The 20586-nt window shown below is 42.0% G+C and overlaps 1 protein-coding gene across 1 annotated transcript in view; it reads left to right on the forward strand.

Annotated features, from left to right (window-relative positions):
• Positions 1-20586, forward strand: part of LOC109914295 (interleukin-31 receptor subunit alpha-like) — an 84741-nt gene that overhangs the window by 49202 nt on the left and 14953 nt on the right. Inside the window, exons 6-10 of the mRNA XM_048593864.1 lie at positions 3368-3500; positions 5033-5118; positions 9854-10073; positions 10172-10354; positions 17137-17139. Of these exons, the coding sequence (XP_048449821.1) occupies positions 3368-3500; positions 5033-5118; positions 9854-10073; positions 10172-10354; positions 17137-17139 (625 nt within the window). The remainder of the gene's footprint in view (positions 1-3367; positions 3501-5032; positions 5119-9853; positions 10074-10171; positions 10355-17136; positions 17140-20586) is intronic.

Below are 20586 nucleotides of genomic sequence, written 5' to 3' on the forward strand. Positions count from 1 at the left end.
CAGCTTATCTATGTCCCTCTGTAATCTGCAACATCCTTCTGCACTATCCACAACTCCACCTACTTTGGTGTCATCCGCAAATTTACTAACCCATCCTTCTACACCCTCATCCAGGTCATTTATAAAAATGACAAACAGCAGTGGCCCCAGAACAGATCCTTGAGGTACACCACTAGTAACTGAACTCCAGGATGAACATTTCCCATCAACCACCACCCTCTGTCTTCTTACAGCTAGCCAATTTCTGATCCAAACTGCTAAATCACCCTCAATCCCATGCCTCCGTATTTTCTGCAATAGCCTACCATGGGGAACCTTATCAAACGCTTTACTGAAATCCAAATACACCACATCAACCGCTTTACCCTCATCCACCTGTTTGGTCACCTTCTCGAAGAACTCAATAAGGTTTGTGAGGCACGACCTACCCTTCACAAAGTGATGTCACATCCTCATGTGTTAATCTACACCATCACCTCATCTGCCTTGCCTTGACTTGATTACATTTGCACTGCCTCTAGACTGACTTGCTTCTTTGAAACTTTTGTGTATCACCCCCAACCAAACCTTTACTCCATATCCCATCTCCCCTGTCAAATTAGTCTAAACCCAAACAAATCATATGAGCAAAGCCTCCTGCAAGGTATTGATCCCATTCCGGTTCAGGTGCAATCCTTCTGACTTGTACCATCCCACCTTCTCCAGAAATGAACCCAGTGATCCAGGATTCTAAAGCCTTCACTCCTGTTCCAATACTTCAACCACATACTTATCTGTTCTAACTGCCTATTTCTATACTCACTAGGATGTGGCATCGGGAGTAATCCAGAGATTATAACAGTTGAGGTCTTAATTTTTAATCTGGTGTCTAGCTCCTTAGTTTCTTGCTGCAGGATCTTATCTGTCATTATACATCTGTAGTTGGTCCCAAAGTGACAGTTCTGACTTTGACTGCTCACCATCCACTGTCAGAATACCCTGCAGCCATTCAGTGGTATCCTGACCCTGGCCCCAGGGAGACAGTAGACCATCCTGGAGTCACGCCTTTAGCTGCAGAAACGCCCTCTGTCCCCCTCACTATTCAATCTCCTAGTACTATTGTTCTCCTTCTTCTTCTGCTCCCATTTGTGCAACTGGGCTCTTACTGTACTCCCGAGACGAACAATCACTACCAGAATCTCCCATTAACATTATCTTGGGGATTACTATTGACCAGAAGCTGAACTGGGCTAGCCATATACCTACTGTGGCTCCAAAAGTGGGTCAAGACTAGGAATCCTGCAGTGAGTAATTTACCTCCTAACTTCCCAAAGCCTGTCCACCTTCTACAAGGCACAAGCCGGGAGCATGAGGGAATACTCTCTACTTGCCTGGCTGAATGCGGTTCTAGCAGCATTCAGAAGGTTTGACACCATCCAGGAAAAAGCAGCCCACTTGATTGGCAGCACATCTACAAATGTCCACTTCCTCTATTACTGATACTCAGTGGCAACAGTCTGTACCACCTACAAGATGCACTGCAGGAATTCACCAATGATACTTAGATTGCACCTTCCAAACCCAAGACCCCCTTCCATGTTGCAGGATAAGGGAGACAGATACATGGAAACACCACCACCTTCTGTAAGTTCCCTCCAAACCACTCACCATTCTGACTTGGAAATAAAGACTCGTTCATTCAGTGTCGGTGGACCTAAGTCCTGGAATTCCCTTCCTTATGCCCTTGTGAATCAACCTGCACATGGATTGCAGGGGTTCAGCAAGGCAGTTCACCACCACTTCCTCAAGGGGATCTAGGAATGAGCAATAAACGTTGGCCCAGTCAGCAATGTCTCCCATGAGTGAGTTAAAAGAACTGACTGATATGGACTATATAAGCCAACCATCTACAATATATTCTTAACATGAACCAGCCATGCATGTGCAGGCAATAATTTAGAGTTTGGCTGATTTGTTAAAATTTTCTGAATCATTCTGTCTGTTACCGCATTTCTTTTACATACCTCATTGCTAAAAGGGCTTTCTGCTGCCATAATCATAATTGTTATATTAACATTCTCACATGTCTCCCTAAATTCATCATTTACAAATTACCTCCATTATCAGTGAGAAATTTCATTGGCGGTCCAAGTCCAGTCCCTATTCACATTTCCATTACCTTATCCAGAATTATTTTCTTATTATTACTCATTATTATTATCCTTATTATTATAACTCTGTATTACTGTCAACTAACAAAATTGGCTGCCAACTCTACAACAGATAAAATGCAAGTTTTTTTTAATCCCATACCTCTAAATCAAAAGGCACTACCTCGTTGAACTCTTCTGCTAAAGACAGACTTATTATAAGCCGTGACAATGTCCTTTGTTGATTTAAGGGGCTTGTGATCATAGTTTCCTAACATAGGTAGCTGACAATTTGTACAATTTCCTGTTAGTTTATTGAGGAGCAGCACTTTAGATATGATACTTGAGTTAATTGGAAAAAGTATACAACCGTGGCAGTTGGGGATGGTGCACTGATATCAGAGGACAAACAGGATGTTGGCACAGAATACAATAGTTTCATTTATGTTGTGAGGTCAATATCCTGCTCTCTAGCCAAGGTTTAGGAAACTCTCTTCCCAGGGTCTTCCTCCTCCTCTCTGGTCTATCTTCCACCTGGAAAAGACGCCTCTCTCAGGACCACCCAAGGAGAACTGCCCGATGACGACTGCCCAACAAGAGCTCCCCTCTGCCCCGAGCACTTATTGTTATATCCCATTCCTAGGGGCAGTTGTTTTTGATGGGCTTTTTAACATTTTTGATTGTGTTGCTTTTGACAAATCTGTTGACAGTTACAATAACCTCAAGCTGTTAATAATTTGTATGATACTTTATGCATGTTCATGTCTACCTTTAACAAATCCGAAGAATACTTTTCCTCTTCCAGAGGGCAATGTACCTCTCACATAGGGCATATGACCTCTCCCACAGACATCATATCCAAAGTGCTATCTCACCTTTGAAACGGTATTCTGGCGATCCTGCCCCTAGCAGCTCTATACTGTGCTTTCACTCACATGGGTCACCAAAATCAGACGTGTATGGAGGGAGCTGCTGATTTATATGGGTTGCTACCTCGTCAAAACACACACGTGCAAAGTGTGATCCACCCCTCTTAAGGTGGGATTTCTGATTTTCAGCCTCTTCTGCCATTTCTTGCATGATGGTGAGGCTGTCCATCATTGCAAACACCCATGCCTATGTCTGGCAACGAGTAATCACTCAAATTGGACCCATGTAAAAGCCTGATTAGAATAGATGATATAATCATACATTTTGCAGAAAGAATGCAAATACTAATTACATCTATGTTTCAGAAGGTTGATTTCCCACCTTCTGGAACAGTACAGGGATTGGAACGACTGGCTGCTTACGAATTTCGGATGCGCTGTATATTTAGCAACAAAATTAGTCTTTGGAGTTCTTGGAGTAAAATATACCTTGTCCCTCCTGGTAAGTGCTCATGATATATTAACTAAAATAAAGCATACAACCCCAATGCAAGTCTATGGATGAGGTTCAATTGAAATTTTGGAAACTGCAATTGAGAGGAGTTTGTTAGGTAAGAGTGTAAGAGATATGGTGAAAATGCACGTGAATGGAGTGCGAAATATGGTGGTGTATTCACCATTAATTCTGGTAGCATAGACACTAATACTGCATTATTACTGAGTACAAGTATGACAAGATATATTCACAGAGCGACTAAATACATGACACATCTTTCACAAATTTTGCTATAGTCAAGCTCTTTGACTGACTGACTAATTTTCCTGATGAATTACAAAACGTAGCAGTAGCTATTTGAGACGGAGCTAATACCTTTATACAATAATTTTATATGGCATGGTGTTAAACTGTTGTCATCAAAATTTCTTTTCAAGGTACATTATTGCTTGATCATAAATACTTGCAAAATCACAAAGCAGAGCAACAATTAGCTAATGACAGAGCATGATCAAGTGACTAACTGATAGTTCCCATCATTTATTGTGCCTCCCCAGAACAAACAATCTTTGGATCCATTGATTTTAATGCAGCCTCCACAGCAAAACTTCCTGTTGAGAGGGATTAGTACAGGACAGGCCAGCAGAAGCACAAATGTTACAGTGCATTTGCCCTATCATGTCTGCTCTACCATATTAAATGAGCATCATTACCTAGTGCCAATCTCCTTCCTCCCCATTACCCTTGCACGTTATTTTTATCCAAACAATCATCCAATGCACCCTTAAATGCTTCTTTTGAACCTGACTCCACCACAAATTCTTAGAATCATACAGTTCAGAAGAGGCCCTTCAGCCCATCAAGCCTACACAAACCAAAAAAACTACTCCAAATCTACACTTATCCCACTGTCTAGCACTTGAATATTAAGACATTTCAAGTGCTCATCAGGTACTTTCTTTCGAAGGTCGTGAGGTTTCCCACCCAGTCTACCCCTCCCAGGCAGTGCATTCCATATTCCCACTACCCTCTAGGTGAAGATTTTCCCCAAATCTTCACTAAACCAACTACCTTTCACCTAAAAATTATTCCCCTTGTTATTGTCCCTTCATCTGAGGGAACCAGCTGTGTTCTATCCACCCTGTCCATGCCCCTCATCATCTAATATTACTGCAGAAATGGGCTACCATATTTCCAATATTGTGAAAACAGAACCTAGAAATGAATATAATCAAAAATAATTTTATAGTTTATGGAGATATCAATCAAGGGGTACAATAAATGCATCTTTGCATAAAAGAGAAGTTTATTTTAATTTAGATTCTCTTTGTTAGAAATCTGAGCAAAATTAACATTGGCAGCAATGCACTATAGAATCACCATTTGTGTCAAATGACATTTGGAGGATGCCCAAAAAAACATTTTGTTTACAAACAGAAGCTGGAGTGAAAACTTTCCTGAGGAATGCAAAAATCTCAAAATAAGTTAGCTGTGTAGAGAGAGCTTGAAAAGTAGTTATTGTTTCTGTTTTATCCCAGAACTTGTAGACATGCCACAGATTTATACACCTGTGACTGAACTAATGCAGAAACCTGGGAAACGCCTCATTACTATACAGTGGGAGGTACGTACATTAATGCTTCTGAACAGGCACAGACTCATCTGTTTTATAATATTATCATGTGCTTATTCGTTTTAGAATTACTACAATTGCCTATACCTCACTATTAGCTAGCTACAATCAGAGTATATATGGGGAATAAATATCAATGAACAGTGTATTCTAGAAAGCTTTCATTAACAGACACCAATAGAGAGTGTTTCAATCCCCATAGAGACCAATACGCTAGAAAAAGACCAGAGGGCCTTATCTCGGAGTAAGGAGTCAGAGATGAGGAGGAATTTCTTCACTCAGATGATAATGAGTCTGTGGAATTCTTTACCACAGAGGGCTGTCGAGGTTGGGCATTAAGTATATTCAAGTCTGAAACAGACAGGATTTTTAATCAGTAAGGGAATCAAAGGTTATAGCAAAGAGGAAAGTGGAATTGAGGATTACCAGATCAGCTATAATCTCATGGAATGCCATACATCCAACATTTGCTCCTGAAATGAGCTGTTGGTGTAAACGTTAGAGCAGGTATGTCTTTGATGGGCCCTGGGATGGGATTGCCACCTTCTCTGTACTGCAGCATTCATTAAATAATGCCATTACTGCCAAAATGGACAATCTCCCACTTTCCTATCTGCCAGTTTATTATTTTTGCCTCTGCACTTAACCCATCTCTATTCCTTTGTAGACACTTGGTATCCTCCCTACAACTTGCTGTCTTATCTATCCGTGTACCATCATCAGATGTGACTACTTTGGTTCCTTCATCCAAGTCATTAATATTGATTAAAATAGTTAAGGCCACGGTACTGATCCCTATGGAACTCCACAACCTGAAAATGATCCATCTGTTCTAACTCTCTGTTTCCTGTTGTTTAGCCAATCCTCTATCCATGTTAACATATCACTCCCAATACCATGAGCTCTTATCTTGTGCAGCAACCTTTTTAATTAGCACCTTATAAATTGCCTTTTGGAAATTCTAATTCACTGCATATTGCAGTTCCCCTTTATCCATCCTGCTTGTTATTTCATTATTGCATGTTAATTAACTATTAAATTAGTTAAAACTCAACTTCCCTTTCATAAATCATGCTAGCCTTGCCTGATTATAATATGATTTTCTAAACATCCTGTTACTATTTCCTTCAGTACGGATTCAAGCACTTCCCAATGACAGATGTTAGACCAAATGGCCTATATGATTTGCACTCTCCGCGTCCCCTGTTTTCTTGAATATATAGTTTTACAAAATGCTGGGTCCTTCTCAAAATCTACAGTATTGTGAACACTGTCCTAACAGTGTTGCATCAGCCATGATTGTATTAAAAAGCAGAGCAGGCTTGATGGGCTGAATGGCCTACTCCATTCCTATGCTCCAATGAATATCTTAAATGCTGATCTAAGTACTGAAATATACCACAGTTACATTTAGTAAAGATATATTCCATGCTCAATATTTCAATATGTACATCTCTACATTTGTGATGATTGAAGTTAATAACTTACACACGAATCAGAATTTTTTTTTAAATGGGGGTAAATTTTAAAGGAAAATAAATTCATCCTGTATTTTGTTGTTTCTGGATATTAGGCATTGAGCCTTGGATACAGACATTGCTTAAAGTCTGTAGACCGGTCTATATTGCCACAATAGGAGATCTCTATTACTGTCAGAGAGTCACACAGCATAGGAACAGGCGCTTTGGCCCACTATGTCCATGCCGACCAATAGACAGTGGACTACACTAACCCCATTCACCTGGATGTGATCCCTAACTTACAATGCCCTGGTATTTTGAAGTGCTCATCCAGATGCTTCTTAAATGTTGCGCAAGTATCTGCCTCCACCACCCTCTCAGGCAGCACATTCCATATTTCTCCCACCCTCTGGGTGAATAATCACTGCTCACATCTCCTGTAAACCACCTGCTCCTTACCTTAAACTTATGATGTCTGGTCTTTGACAGTCTGCTATGGGGAATAAATTCTCATAATCTCTTCTGTCTGTGTCTCTCGTAGTTTTATACACCTTAATCAGATGCCTCCTCAGCCTCCTCTGTTCCAAGGAAAATAAACCCAACCTATCCAGTCACTCCTCATAGCTGAGATTTTTCATCCCAGGCAACATCCTCGTGAATCTCTTCTGCACTCTCTCCGGTGCAATCACATCCTTCCGATAATGTGGCGAAAAGAACTACAAACAGTATTCTATCTGTGATTTATAAAGTTCTAACATGAGTTCTTTGCTCCACTCCTATACCTTATGCCTTGGCTAATGAAGGCAAGCATCCCATGTGCCTTCTTCATCATCCCATCCACCTGTGCCTTCAGGGATCTATAGACTTGTATGCCAATGTCCCTTTGTCCCCAGTAATACTCAAAGACCTACCATTTATCATGTATATCCTTCCCTTATAAGGCCTCCCAAAAATGCATCACCTCGCACTTATTGGGATTAAATTCCAACTGCCATTGCTCTGCCCAATTTACCAGCTGATCAATTCCAGATTGTAGCCTGAAACCATTCCCCTCACTATCAACAACACCAACAATTTTTGTGTCATCTGCAACTTACCAATTATAGTTTCTACATTCACACCCAAGTCATTGATGGGTACATAACAAACAGCAAAGGCCCCAGCACCGAACCTTGTGATACATTGATGGTCACAGGCTTCCAATTACAAAAAACATCCCTCCACCATCACCCTTTGTGACCTATTTGCAAGCAAATTTTGGATCCAGTGTACCAACTTGCCTTGGATTTTATGGGCTTTTGCCTTTTGGACCAGCCTTCTACGTGGTGTTTTGTCAAAGGCCTTACTGAAGTACGTACACCACATCAACTGTACTACCCTCATCAATATATTTAGTCCCCTTTTCAAAAACTTAATTAAATTAGCCAGACAGGATCTCCTGCTAACAAATCTGTGCTGATTATCTCTGATCACTCCCTGCCTTTCCATGTTTTGATTAATCCTGTCCTTCAGAATTTTTTCCAGTAATTTCCCTATCACTGACATCAGATTAACTGGTCTATAATTACCTGGCCCATCCCTGCTGCCCTTCTTGAACAAAAGAGCCCCATTAGCTTTGCTCCAGTCATTTGGCACTTCACCTGTGACCAGCGAAGTATTAAATATCTCCACCAAGGCCCCAGCAATCTCCTCCTTTACCTCCCACAGAAGCCTGGGATACATCTCTTTGGGCCTGGGCATTTATGCACCTACAGGCCTGTTAAACATCTAATACCTCCTCCTTATTGATCTTAACGTGTTCTAGAACCTCACCATCCCAACTGATATCCGCGCCTACAATGTCTTTCTTCTTCGTGAATACAGATGAGAAATATTCATTTAAGACCTCACTCACGTCCTCTGGCTCCATGTACAAGTTGCCTCTTTGATCCCTAATAGGTCCCACTATGTCCCTGGTAATTCTCTTCCTCTTAATATTCTTAAAAAAGCCTCGCTGTTTTCCTTGATCCCACCTGCCACATATTTTGTGGACCCTCATTGCCTGTCTAATTTCCTTTTTAAGCAACTCTTACACTTTATACTTTTGAAGGACCTCCCCTGTATTTAATGTGCTGTACCTGACATATGGTTCCTTCTTTTCCTTTATCAAACTCTCAATACCCCTTGACATCTGGGATTCCCTGGATCTGCTGCCCTTACCGTTCACTCTTAGAGGAACATGTTGGCCCTGAATTCTCACTATACTGCTTTTAAAAGACTCCCACTTGCCAAATGTAGACTGATCCGCAAGTAGCTGCTCTCAGTCTACATTTGTCAGAATCTGTCTAATGGTGTTGACATTGACCTTCCCCCTAGTTTAGACATTTCTGCACTATCTTTATATGTTGGGTAGATGTTTCCATTGTTAGGAGAGACTGGGATCCGAGGGCACAGACTTTGAGTAAAGGGAAGACCTTTTAGAACAGAGATAAAGAGAAACTTCTTTAGCCAGAGAGTGGTGAATCTATGGAATTCACTGCCACAGAAGGCTGTGGAGGCCAGGTCTTGAGTATATTTTAGACGGAGGTAGATTTGTTCTTGATTATCAAGGGGATCAAGGGTGACGGGGCGAAAGCAGGAGAATGGGGTTGAGAAACTTATCAGCTGCGATTGAATGGTGGTGCAGACTCGATGGGCTGAATGGCCTAACTTCTGCTCCTATGTCTTATGGTCTTATGATCTTTCCATAATGGCGTTGAAACTTACAGAGTATCCCCAAAATGCTCATCCACTGACACTTCAACCACTTGATGGACTTCATTTCCTAGGTCCACCACTGTACCATTTCTAGTAGGATTATTTAGGATATGGCACAAAAAGCTTTCATGGATACACTTTAAAAATTCTACCTCATGTAATCTTTTCAGACTAAGGCGATCCTAGTTAATGTTAGCAAAGTTGAGCTCCTCCACAACAATATGCTTGTTTCTCTCAGACCTTTCTGTAATTTGCCTGTATATGTGCTCCTCTATCTCTCACAGACTGTTGGGAGGTCTGTAGTATAATCACTGCAAAATAATCTACCCTTTTTTTATTTCTAAGCTCTACCCAGACGGCTTCATTTGAAGACCCTTCTAGGATGTCCTCCTGCATTTCTACAGCGATGGACTCCTTTATCAGTAATTAAACGTCCCCATGCCATATTCTCTTCTCCCTAGTCTGATGTAAGAAGTGAATTTGTTCAAGAAATTTCTGTCAACTCTTTTTTATCGAGTGTTTTCTTTCAGAATGCAGCCACAGTCAACAGTACAACTGTGCAAGGATATAATATTACGATTGAAAGAATACCCCCAAACCAATATCATGTGATCCAATCAATTGAAACACTCGACAAAGGATGTGTCTTCATCCTTTCACAAGCATCTTTCAAACTCCGAGTGTTTGCCTACAATTCAGCTGGGTCCTCACCTGCAAATGAAATCATTATCCCACCTTTTTATCAAATTCGTAAGTATCATCTAATAGGCACTTAATTCATCTAGTTGTGAAACGTTATTCAATGCATGATTTCTGTATCTAAAATGTAGTACTTCAACTTACTGCAGGTCTAAACAACAAGATTAATGCCACTCCCTATGGGAACGACAGCATTTTAATTAGCTGGGATTCGGATATGAATAGGCGGATAAAAGGTTACATTGTTGATTGGGGTCCTGTCATTGGGAATGAGATGCACGTTGAAAGGTCAAAATATATAAAAAAGATGCTTCACAGTTACATTCTGAAAGGTGAGCTTGCTCTTTCCAGTCTTACAAATTTTGTTACTAATGCAATGATCATTTTGAAAGCAAAAAGACTGAACTTGCATCCAAATATTTATACGGATTCAATTTTTTTTTGCTGTTGGTATGTCTGTACTCATCTAATCTGGAGTTAACGGTAGCAGGAAATTGAACTTCATATGCAACAGAATGAAACAAATTTCTTGTCAATTCCAGGAGATGTGAGACAGTTTGGTGCAATGCAGTGTTCAGGACATGTGGCTCAATCTCAAAGAATTGCTTCAACAGAATCTTTTATTGTTTTGTCACATTGGGTTCTACCAGTGCAATGAAGGCACATGAAGTAAGCAGGCAGAATGAATTAACAAAGCTTAACAGCTTGGACTAATGGCAACTGAATATAGATTAGAATTGATAAACTCAATTTATTTAGCAGCCTCACCACAGAAGCAAACAGCCAGCCTTGTGTTTGAAGTGAATCAAAATCCTTGAATATCCTTTCTTCCCAGAATGATCGATAATGCAAATAACTGAGTAATATATTCCAAAGAACTCAGAATCACAGAATGAGAATTACAGACAGAGGAGGCAATTCACCCCTTTGTGGCTATACTGGCTCTCCAAATGAGCATCTCAGTTTCTCATTGCTAGAACTATTCTTGTAAACATCTTCTGCACTCTCTCTCGTGTGCTCACATCCTTTTTGAAATGTGGTGCCAGAACTCTATACAAAATTTCAGCTAAGGTCTAACGAGTGCCTTCTACAAGTTCAGCATAACCTCCTTGCTTTTGTACTCTATGCCCCTATTAACTTGTTGTTTTGACCTGTCTTTCTGCTCTTGTGTCTCATTAAAGTTGCACCCTTCATCTTATCTTGTCCCTCCATGATCTTTCTACTAAAATGAGTCACTTTACATTTCTTAGAATTAAACCCGAACTGACACCAACTTGTCTATGTCCTTTTGAAGTTCTATGCTATCCATCTCGCATATCATAATGATTCTAAGATTTCTATCACCCACAAATTTTAAAAATATACATAGTCCACCAAGATCCAAGTAATTGATGTATATATTAGAGTGTACAAAGGTCAGAACGTTTTCTCCAGCCCAAACATTACTCTCAGCCAATTTCACACCATGTTGTCACTGCTCTTTTATTCCATGAACAGTACAACATTTCTGTCAGTGCAGCACTCCCTTGGTACTGAACTGATTCATCAATTTACATTTTACTACTTAAGCCCCTGGTGTGAGATTTGAATCCTCAACCTCACTACACAGAGATATGCTACAGAGCCGTGGCTGACATTTTGGAACAGTATAAATCATTGTGTCGTCATTTTCTAAAACTGGAGAGTCTAGGAGCATTATATTTTTCCGAACGTACAGAACGCATGAAATCAAACAAAATAAATTCCCAGGCTTCTTGAGAGCTGTTGGGTGCCAAGGTGGAGATGACTTTCCTTGAGCCTCTTTTTCTGCAATGGAATGGGAGAGGTCCCAAGAAAATTCACCACTATGGTGAAGAGTATTGAGACTGGGGGGAAATTTAAGAGTCTTATAATTATTAAAAGGGAGCTCAGTGGACAGTGGGGCAATCCCAGAACAAGAAACAGGAGCAAATGGCAATAATTTGCCAAAAGGTTGTCAAAGCAATCAACCACACCAATATTCTAATCTAAAACAATGGAACTGATCATTATGAATAAATTCAAAGTTGAAGATTCAAAGATTGCGCAATGGTAACATTGTAAATAGCAATCAACATAAATTTGGAAAGGTGAATCCTATTTGTCCATCCCCTTGTGTTTCTTTGAAGAAGTGGCAAGTCAAGTGAACTATGGAAATGTTACAATGTGGTGTTCATGAATTTCCAGCAAGTCACTGTACATGGAAGGCCAATAACAGCTCAAATAAGTGGAAACAGGTATAAAAACCGCATATGGGAAGGTTGATTTGAGTTGATTTTATTGTTGTCACATGTACCTAAGTACAGTGAAAAGCTTTGTTTGCGAGCAGTACAGGCAGATCATAGTAAGCAAGGACATACAGATCATTGGGTGCTTAGACAGACTGAGGTACATGAAGCAAGATCAACATTACTTGAGGCTAGAGAGTCCATTCATCAGTCTAATAACAGCAGGGAAGAAGCTGTTCTTGGACTTGTTGGTGGGTGTGTTCAAGCTTCTGTATCTTCTGCCTGTCGGAAGAGGTTGTAAGAGAGCATTACTGGGGTGGAAAGGGTCATTGATGTTGGCAACCTCTCCACGGCAACGAGAAGTGTAAGTGCTGTCTGCGGTTGGAAGGTTGGTTTCAATGATGATCTGGGCAGTGCACAGCCTTCTGTAGTTTCTTACGGTCCTGGGCAGAGCAGTTGCCATACCAGGCCGTTATGCACCCGGATAGTATGCTTTCTATGGTGTAGCTGTAAAAGTTGGTGAGGGTCCTTATGGACATGCCAAATTCCCTTAGCTGCCTGAAGAGGAGACATTGTTGTGCCTTCTTGGCCATTGCATCTACGTGGGAAGTCAGGACAAGTTGTCAGTTATCGTTACTCCTAGTAACTTAATGCTCTCAACCCTCTCAAACTCTGCTCTGTTGATGTAGATGGGGGCATGTCCTCCCCCTCTCTTTCTGAAGTCAATGATCAGTTCTTTTGTTTTGCTGATGTTGAGAGAGAGGTTGTCATCATTGTACCACAAAACCATGCCCTCTATCTCCTTTCTGTAAAACAAACAATATTCATAAGCCATTTTCCTATAGTTTTGTATAAAGATGCAAGGAATGCAGGAATCATAGCAGACTGAACATTAAATATTTCTGAACTCAGAGGAGCAGCAATTGATAAAGCTAATACAATGCTGCCTTGTACAACCAAAATATGGTAAATCAGGTTCAGACTGTAAAGGACAATTGATTATTATTGTCCCGCTCTGGTCATAAATACATGGAAGTGCTTGAGGTAGGGCTGAGAAGAGCCACGAGACTGCTCTTTAGGCCTCAATTACGGGTGGAGTAAGGGTGAAGTGAGGTCAGGTGGACGTGCAATTTTGCACTGCCAACCAGCATGGTTACCGGGAACAATGGTTACTGACCCACAAGTAGTAGGCACCTAGTTAAGCCAATTTTAAGGCTCATGAGGCTAATTAGCAAAATCTGACTGGAATTTCCCAGTTGGCCTGTGCGCCTCCCACAACGTTGGCAACAGATTAGCAGATTTTTCAGAGGCAGCTCAAAATGAAGATGCCCTCCCACTCCCATAGCTGCAAGGTTTAACTGAAGCCTCTTCACTGGAGAGCCTTGTAATGGCCCTGCTGTCCAATTTAAAGAGCCCAAAGCCATCCTTAATTGGTTCCAAGCACACACTCTGGTCATTAAATACCCAGTTCAGGCAAATCCCCTGTTAGTGACTGTTCCCCATACAGTGTAGGTTCCGGACCCTGATTAACCTTGATTTCAGGACCACAAACCCAAAGGCAATAACTTGCTCCTTTTGTTAAAGGTCAAAGTTGTAGAAGCATAGAATTTTGCAATACAGAAGGAGCTCTTTTGACACATCATGCACGCGAAGAAGGTTACCTCAGTACAATGGGACCTTGATCAGATGGGTCGATGAGCTGAGGAGTGGCAGATGGAAGTCAGGGCAGGACATGTGCACTTCATGGTAAAATCTTGGGGAGCATAGCCAACCAAAGGGATCTTGGAGTTCAGGTTCATAGTTCCTTGAAAGTGGAGTCCCAGTAGACAGGATAGTTAAAAAGGTGTTTGGTATGCTTGCCTTTATTGGTCAGTGCATTGAGTATACAAGTTGGGAGATCATGTTGCGACTGTACAGGATATTGGTTAGGCCACTTTTAGAATACTGCATGCAATTCTGGTCTCTCTGCTATAGGAAAGTTGTTATGCTTGAAAGGTTGCAGAAAAGATTTACAAGGATGTTGCCAGAGTTGGAGGGTTTGAGCTACAGGGAGAGGCTGAATAGGCTGGGGCTATTTTCTCTGCAGTGTCAGAGGCTAAGGGGTGACCTTATAGAAGTTTATAAAATCATGAGGGGCATGGATAGGGTGAATAATCAAGGTCTTTTCCCCAGAGTAGGGGAGTCCAAAACTAGAGGGCTTAGTTTTAAGGTGAGGGGGAAAGATTTAAAAGGGACCTAAGGGGCAACGTTTCCATGCGGATGGTGGTGCGTGTGTGGAATGTGCTGCCAAAGGAAGTGGTGGAGGCTGGTACCATTACAACATTTAAAAGGCATCTGGATGGGTATATGAATAGGAAGGGTTCAGAGGGATATGGGTCAAATGCTGGCAAATGGGACTAGATTAATTTAGAATATCTGGTTGGCATGGATGAGTTGGACTGAAGGGTCTGTTTCCATGCTGTACGTCTCTATTACTGTGTCTGTACTGGCTCCCGAAAGAGCTATCCAGCTACTCCCATTCTTCAGCCCTATCTCTGTGACCCTCTAAATCACTTTCAAATATATATTCCCCAGCTCTCTTTTGAAATCTTGTATGGAATCTGCCTCCACCACCCTCCCAAGCAGCACATTCCAAATCATAACAATTAGCAAATAAATATCTCCTCATTTCATTCCTAGCTCTCTTGCTGACAGTCTTGAAATTGTAATGCCTAGTTACTGAGATGATAACTAGTGGAAACGGAGTATCTTTCTTTATCTTGTCAAAATTGTTCATAATTTTGAACATCTCAGTAAGGCTACATCTTATTCTTCTCTGCTCCAAAGAGAATAAGCCCAATTTCTCTTTTCTTTCCTTGTATCTAAAATCCCTTTGTCCTGGTATCATTCTAGTAAATTTTCTTTGCACTCTCGCCAGGGCTTTAAAGTCCTTCCTTAAATAAAGTCCCAGACTGAACATAATACTCTAAAAGTGCTCTGACTAATGATTTGTAGAGGTATAGCATCACTTTTTACCATTGTACTCTATGCCTCTATTTATAAACGCAAAGATCCTATAACCCTTAACAACAGGCAGTGAATAGAGGGATACGGACTATGTGGAGGCAAGAGGTTTTTTGTTTAGAAAAGGCGTCATTTGCGAACTTTTGCATCCACCTGAGAAAGCAGATGGAGTTTCTCTTCATTGTCCCAGGTGGAAGACTACATCTCCAACAGCACTGCACTCCTTTAACTCTTCACTGGAGTATCAGCTTAAGGCCCTGGAATCAGACTTGAAGTCACAATCTTCCAAAGTTGAGGCAAGCAAGTGACAAAAGGCGCAGGCTTGGTGGGCCGAAGGGCCTGTTCCTGTGCTATTTTGGTTTCGTTCTTAACTTGTCTAGCCACAATCAGTGAATCATGCACATAAACTCTGAGGTCCATCTGCTCCTGTACTCCCCTCGAATTTGTACCATTTAGCCTATGTTGTCTGTCCGTGTCACTTCTACTGAAATAGTCACATTTCTAGTTATGAGGATAGATCACAACAACCTTCCTTGAAAGAAGCAAAAATGCAAAGATGAAAAATTATTTCAAACTAAATTATGAAAGTAGATGAGATGATAAAAACTGATACTAGAAAAGGGCAAATTTAAGCTAATAATGGAAAATTAGTTTCCACATAGAAAGTAAATGTTATAACAGGTGGAAAAATTATCGGGACTTTCTTTCCTTTCAACTGTGGAAGCAGTTCCACAATTCTTTTCTGCTGGAATGAACCTCTGAACATTCTGATGGCCAAAACGTTTTCGGTTCTTATTACTCAGGCTTCAACGTAAGCGCTCCTGGCTTGGAAGCTCCTTGAACAAACAACACTTTTGACACAAGCCTGTGTTTTCAAATAAACCTTTTGGACTATAACCTGGTGCCGTGTCATTTCTGACCTTGTCCACCCCAGTCCAACACCGGTACCTCCACATCATGGCTGCTTTTTATGAAAAACTTTTCTCCTTTCCGAACTGAAGTCCTGGTTACTACCTGCTGCTGGAGATCCTATTGCACCACAGTTCAGGCAGAAGATTCATCGTCAACCATGAGGGACAAAGAAAAAACTTGCATTTAGATAGGGACGCCCATGACCTCCAGAGGTTCCAATGCACTTTGCAGCCGATGAAGTACATTTCTGAGTTGGAGTCTTTGTCATAATGTAGACAATACAGCAACCAGTTTGCATAGACCAAAGTCCCGTAGCTACTACGATAAATGAATAGGTGCTCTGTTCTAGCACTGTTAGTTAGGGACAATCAGTCAAAACACCGCAAAGAACTCCTGTTCTCCTCTAAAATAATGCCAAGGGAACTTTTGCATCCACCTGAGAAAGCAGATGGAGTTTCTCTTCAATGTCCCAAGTGGAAGACTACATCTCCAACAGCACTGCACTCCTTTAACTCTTCACTGGAGTATCAGCTTAAGGCCCTGGAATCAGACTTGAAGTCACAATCTTCCAAAGTTGAGGCAAGCAAGTGACATTACTAAACCTTAGCAAATACCTAAGCCTTACCACTGAAACAAAAGATGTGATTTGTAGTTTGAACTTTCTTGGCAGTGTACTACTGTACAGATGCATTCCCTTAATGAGGCAAAGGTCACAAAAGTGTTTATTACACCTTCATTCTCGTCATGAATTCCCCTGTAAAGAAGGTATGAGCTATCTACTTGAACAGCTATTGTCACTTTGTGTATGTAAGCCTCCAGCATTGTCAGAGAGGGATTTCCCAGACTTTACCCAGCTCTAGGGAAGGAAAATATATTTCCAGGTCAGGATGGCATGTCGTTTGGAGGAGAATACGGCTGGTGTTGCCATATATTTAGAGCCCTTATATTTATAGCTGGTAGAGTTTACATGTTTGGAAAGTACTAGTGATGGAGTGAGTTGCTGTAGTTCTGCCTGTATAAGTTAGTGGAGTGGTTATCCATGACACAGGCACTGCTAAGGCACATGACATCAGCTGGGCTGCAGGAAGCACTTCTGACATCTCCAAGCTAGGGACAAAGTGGGCTGGGAATCAGAGGGAGGTGGAGGTGGTGGCGGAGGCTGGGCACATGGACTTCATAAACATGTTGGATGAGCAACAAACCCCAAAGGGAAACTTGCAGTCATGCCAATAGGAGATGTTCCCAGAGTTAATGGTTAATGGTCACCATCTTTATTGAGAAAGCTGCACCGAGTCCTCTCCAGTTCCCATGCTTCAAGCAGAGGGGCCCTTCCCAAAGCCATGAAGCATTCTGTTACTTCTGGTAATGCCATCTTTGAGACTGGCTGCTGCTTTCCCAATGATTCATCTGCAGGAATATATATTCTTGTTGACAACATTCGCACGCTGGTACACACAGCTGCAGCTATGCATTAGTGATGGAATAATTGCATGTTAAATGTGGCAGATGTGCTAATCAACTTGACTGCTCTCTCCTGGATTGTGTTGAGACTCTTGAGAGGTATAGAAGGCACACTCCTCGAGGCAAGTGGAGAGTATTGCAATAGACTTCTGACTTATGCTTTGTGGACAGGTTTTGGAGAGACAAGAGGTAAATGTCTTGTCACAAAACCTCTGACTTGTTCTTGTAGCCACAATATTTACATAATTGATCCAGCTGAGTTTCAGTCAATGGCAACTATCAGAACTTAACAGTAGGGGATTTGATTATGGTAATGCCATTGAGCTACAAGGGAAAATGGTTAGATTATTTTTTTTTAATTCATTTGTGGGAAGTAGGCATTGCTGGCTGGCCAGCATTTATGGTGAGTCCCTAGTTGCCCTTGAGAAGGTAGTGGTGAGCTGCCTTCTTGAGCTGCTGCAGTCCACCTGCAGTTGACCAACAATGCCGTCAGGGAGGGAATTCCAGGATTTTGATCCAGCAACATTGAAGGAACGGAGATATATTTCCAAGTCAGGACGGTAAGTGGCTTGAAGGTGAACTTGAAGGTGGTGGAGTTCTCATGTATCTGCTTCCCTTGTCCTTCTAGATGGAAGTGGTTGTTGGTTTGGAAGGTGCTATCAAAAGGTCTTTGGTGAATTTCTGCAGTGCGTCTTGTAGATAGTGCACACTGCTGCTACTGAGAGTTGGTGGTGGCGGGAGTGGATGCTTGTGGATGTATTTACAGTCAAGTGGGCTGCTTTGGCCTGGATGGTGTCGAGCTTCTTGAGTGTTGTTGGAGCTGTACTCATCCAGGCAAGTAGAAAGTGTTCCATCACACTCCTGACTTGCGCCTCGTAGATGATGGACAGGTTTTGGGGAGTCAGGCGAGTTACTCATCGCAGTATTCGTAGCCTCTGACCTACGTTTGTAGCCACTGTGTTTATTTGGCAAATCCAGTTGCATTTCTGGTCAATGGTAACCCGCAGAATGTTGATAGTGGGTTTTCACTGATGGCAATACCATTGAATGTCAAGGGGCAGTGTTTAGATTGTCTCTTATTGGTGATGGTCATAGCCTGGCATTTGTGTGGTGCAAATGTTACTTGCCACTTGTCAGCCCAAGCTTGGATATTGTCCAGATCTTGTTGCATGTGAGCATTGACTGCTTCAGTATGAAGACTCACAAAAGGTGCTGAACGTTATGCAATCATCAGCAACCATCGCCACTTCTGACCTTATGATGGAGGGAAAATCATTAATGAAGCAGCTAGGTTCGGCCTAGGACGCCTACCCTCGGGGATTCGTGCAGAGATGTCCTGAAGCTGAGATGATGGATCTCCGACAACCACAACCATCTTCCTGTGTGCCAGGCAAGACTCACCACTGGAGAGTTTGCCCACTGTTACCCTGATTCCAATTTTGATAGGACTCCTTGATGCCACACTCAGTTGAATGCAGCCTTGATGTCAAGGGCTATAAGTCTCACCTCACCTCTGGAATTCAGCTCTTTTATCCATGTTTGAACCAAGGCTGTAATGAGATCAGGAGCTGAGTGGCCCTGGTGGAACCCAAACTGGGCGTCACTGAGCAGGTTATTGCTGAGCAGGTGCTGCTTGATAGCTCTGTTGATGACCCCTTCCATCACTTTACTGATGATCGAGAGTAGACTGATGGGGCGGTAATTGGCCGGGCTTGATTTGTCCTTTTTTATGTACGGGACATACCTGGATTCATAGAATCATAGAACCCCTAATATGTGGAAACAGGCCATTTGACCCATCGAAGGGCATCCCTATCAGAAACTCCATCCCACCCTACCCTATCCCTGTAACTTTGCATTTCCCATGTCTAATCCTCCTACCCTGCATATCCCTGGACACTATGGCCAATTTAGCGTGGCCAATCCGCCTAACCTGCACATCTTTGGCTTGTAGGAGGAAACCGGAAATGCATAGGAAACCCACACAGGGACAGGGAGAATGTGCAAACTCCACACAGACAGTCCACCAAAGGCTGGAATCGAACCTGGGCTACTGGCGCTGTGAGGCAGCAGTGCTAACCACCTTGCCACCCTACATTGTTTGGTATAGAAACAAGAAATAAGAATATAGGACCAGGAGGAGGCCATGTGACCCCTAGAGCCTGCGCTGCCATTCAGTATGATCATCGCTGATCATCAAGTTCAAAACATTAATCCTGTCCTCCCTCTAAATACCTTGATCACTTTAGCCAGTGACGCTCACACCCCACAAATGCATAGAAAAAAACCCACTAAAGTGATATCTACTGCTTTCTTCAATACAATGTCCTGGACCTCAACCATTTTCTGTGGTAGTGAATTCCACTGGCTCACCGCTCTCTGGGTGAAGAAATTTCTCCTCACCTCAGTCATAAATGGTTTACCTCTTATCCTTAAACTATGATCCCTGGTTCTGGACTCCCCGACCAGGAGACCAAAACTGTACATACTATTCCAGGTGTGGTTTCACCAGTGCTCTTTAGAACTGCAGCAGGACATCCTTGTTCCTCTTCTGGAAGAACCACCAACTCTGGAGCACAGATCTTCAGTCTGTTGTCAGGGCCCGTAGCCTTTGCAGTATCCAGTGCGTCCAAATGCTTCTTTATATCATGTGGAATGAATTGAGTTGGCTGAAAACTGGCACCTTTGTTGCTGGAGACTTCCAGAGGAGGGCAAGTTGGATCATATACTCAACACTTCTGGTGAAAGTAGTTGCAAGAGCTTAAGTCTTATCTTTTACACTGATGTGCTGGGCTCCCTCATCATTGACGACGAGGACATTTGTGAAGTCACCTCCTCTTTCAGTGAATTGTTCAATTGTCTACCACCATGCACTTATGAATGTAGGAGGACTACAACATATGAACAGACTAACAACTTATATTTCCATAGCACCTTTAACA

This window comes from Rhincodon typus, chromosome 3 (genome assembly GCF_021869965.1).
Source record: "Rhincodon typus isolate 14 chromosome 3, sRhiTyp1.1, whole genome shotgun sequence".
Taxonomy (NCBI): Eukaryota; Metazoa; Chordata; class Chondrichthyes; order Orectolobiformes; family Rhincodontidae; genus Rhincodon; species Rhincodon typus.